Here is a 2,674-nt window from a genome sequence, read left to right as displayed (position 1 = left end):
GTTGAGGAAAAACACATGTAGCATTCTGATAAATACATGACTTCCAAAACGTTAATCTTATAAAAAAGAAAAAAATTGTAAGTAGGAGTGAAATATCTTTGCCGTCTCTCTATGCGCTATCACTTAGTTATTTCCCAGTGCAGAATGGAGCTTAGCATTGCAGAATGTAAGTAGTTCTGCTTTAATGGTTGTCAAGTTTGACTTTCTCACTTTTCCCCTGCTAGTTCTTATGGAACCTGCTTACGGAGAATTGAATTAATGGTTTTTGGGGTCATTATGTAATCTCCTCTGTATTTTGTGGCTGGTTTCTTCAGATAACTTAACACAGATTTGCTAATCTACATTTTTCTTTACAGTTAAAATGACCAATGTGCAAATGTTATTTCGAGACTTCAGCTGACAAGCAGCAATTAAGCTTCACAGACCTTAAGAGTGAAGAGTATGGGCTAGGTAACACACAGTGTTAAAATGATTCAGAGGCCAGAGCCAGTTTCTGGCCGTAAATATTTCTGATAATTGTCAAGTCCTTTTGCTGGTCTTCCCAGTTAAGATCCTCAATGAGAATCCACACTGTTACCGCTCAGCAGAAGCCCTCTTCAGCCCCAGGGTATAGGTGTTTGTGAGGGAACGTGGAGTACTGACTGATGTCTGTAACATTTATAAAAGAAATAGCTTTTGTTTCACAGTAAAAACTTGTTGCAGTGCTAATTAGATAATTCACACTATAGTTGCTTGTTACCAAAGAGAATAAAATACGTATCAGCTCTGAGCTATGCACCTCGGTTTTTATCTGCCTTCATCTTCTGTGTGCAAAATTCTTTTTTAGTCATCCAGTTTTGCAATGTTTTGTCATGCATCTAAACTGAGCACGGGAATAGGTCCTCAGAATTTCTTGCTGAGTTGCATTTCAGGTTGTTCATTGCCAGAGGTATTTGGGTTTATAGGTACTTTGTACAGAACTCTGGCTGTTGGTCCCTGCAGTTGTTGTTAGTACAAAAGAATGATTATATTTGAAGTAGCACGTAAAACAAAGGCAGCTAGAAAGCAAGCCAGAATAACAGTTCTGGTAGTCTGATTTGCATAGTTCAAAATCTAGAAGATGCTGCCCATGTGTAGGAGGATTGCTGGTTCTTCTTTAAAGTTGTATTTCAGAGTGTTGTTACAGATTTAAAACTAACTACTTGGGGGTAAAGGCTATGTGGGAGGCTTTGCAGTGAGTTTCTGAAACTCCTGAAGTTGAAGATAGAGAGCTTTGAAAGGATAAATATTGTAGTGTAAGTAATTTACTGAACGTGTTTTTTAAAAAAGCCAAAACCAAACACAAAACCCCACCCAAACGAAAAGCCAAATAGCTCTTAAATTAGCTTTAATACAATATTGATGGTCTTTTGGACAAAGACACTCCGTTCCTTCCAAAGATAAGGTACTAGTGAAGGGAGTTCTCTTTACATTTGCACACATTTTGCATGTACAGCGCTTCTGGTTAAACTGTTACAATTTTGAATAAAAAGGTAGTTTTCCTCCTTTCCCCCCTTTTTTCTTTTTTTCTTCTTTTTATGAAACATGTACTTGCCATGTATATGCTCTCACGCTGTCATTTTTTCAGAAGCAGTAGCAGGAGCAATGGATTATTTCTGACTTGCCCATGCAACAGTCAGAAGGAAAGGATAATGTAAGCAAAATTAGTATTTAGGAACTCTCTGAGCTGCAACTCAATTTCAGGCATCTGACAGTATATAGGCTACTAGACTGTTTCTAGATCTTATCAGCTGCCAGTTACAAATCCATCTTTCTTCTTACCTTATCCATTCTGTTAATATGCATTGTTGTTCCAAACAGGAGACTTTCATTGGTCATCTGGGCTTTTTCCATCTTTTTATTCATATGTGCATGTATAATACATACAAAGAACAGATTTGATAAAATGTCCTTAAAAATCAGCTTGCTTCAGACTGCATAAAATAATTTCTATACTGGACAATGCTGTAAGCTGTGACATTGGCCTAACACTCTGTAAACAAGACCACCCTTCCTCGATGACTTGCAGTTGGTGACCTTGAAACCTGTGGATGTGGGGATACAGGAGCAACTCCAAATAGACCTGACTGGCTTCTCTTTTCAGAAAGTGGGAAGTCTAGAAGACGGTTATTTTTTGATGACTGGGCGAAACAGTGCTTCTCGTGCATTTTTCTGCAATGAGGTTATGTATTAGTACTCATTGTAGGTTGAGCACTTCTTTCCTGGGAGTCAAGGATATTCTCTCCCAGAACTTGAAGGCAGAGCCATTAGCTTTCATTTTATCATTCCAAAAAACCTTCTTGCAGTAAGAAAGAGGGATTGATTTCACTTCTACAGTGGTGTCTGTGCCTCAGCAAATCCCAAAGATGGCGTTGGCCTCCTGCTTCTTTCTTCATTCATCTTCAACATCATCCTCTTCTCTGTGACTCCTTGTAGGCATCTCCCTGGAGGGTTCATTTCTATCTTCTCGCTCCCTAAAACATTGTTCAGGAGTAGAGATGTTAGTTAAAACCAGCTAGAAATTTTACTGAAGAGGTTTTGTGTTAGAATGGTTTTAGACTGCTCTAAGCTGACCTGGAAAGTGTCCCAAACTGAAATCCATAAATTAAGTCTTGCTGGTGATGCAAGAGGTGCATGAGCTACTTTTTTTTTTTTT

General features: G+C 38.4%; 1 protein-coding gene across 1 annotated transcript in view; it reads right to left on the bottom strand.

Moving 5' to 3' along the window:
• Positions 1 to 2,410: 2,410 nt before the first annotated feature.
• The window catches only part of GPA33 (glycoprotein A33), an 11,551-nt gene continuing 11,287 nt past the window's right edge, over positions 2,411 to 2,674 (bottom strand). Inside the window, exon 7 of the mRNA XM_009640488.1 lies at positions 2,411 to 2,492. Within this exon, the coding sequence (XP_009638783.1) occupies positions 2,411 to 2,492 (82 nt within the window). The remainder of the gene's footprint in view (positions 2,493 to 2,674) is intronic.

This window comes from Egretta garzetta, unplaced genomic scaffold (genome assembly GCF_000687185.1).
Source record: "Egretta garzetta isolate BGI_Z169 unplaced genomic scaffold, ASM68718v1 scaffold516, whole genome shotgun sequence".
Taxonomy (NCBI): Eukaryota; Metazoa; Chordata; class Aves; order Pelecaniformes; family Ardeidae; genus Egretta; species Egretta garzetta.
The sequence above is the reverse complement of the archived record's forward strand: the minus strand, read 5'-3'. Positions and strand labels throughout refer to the sequence as shown.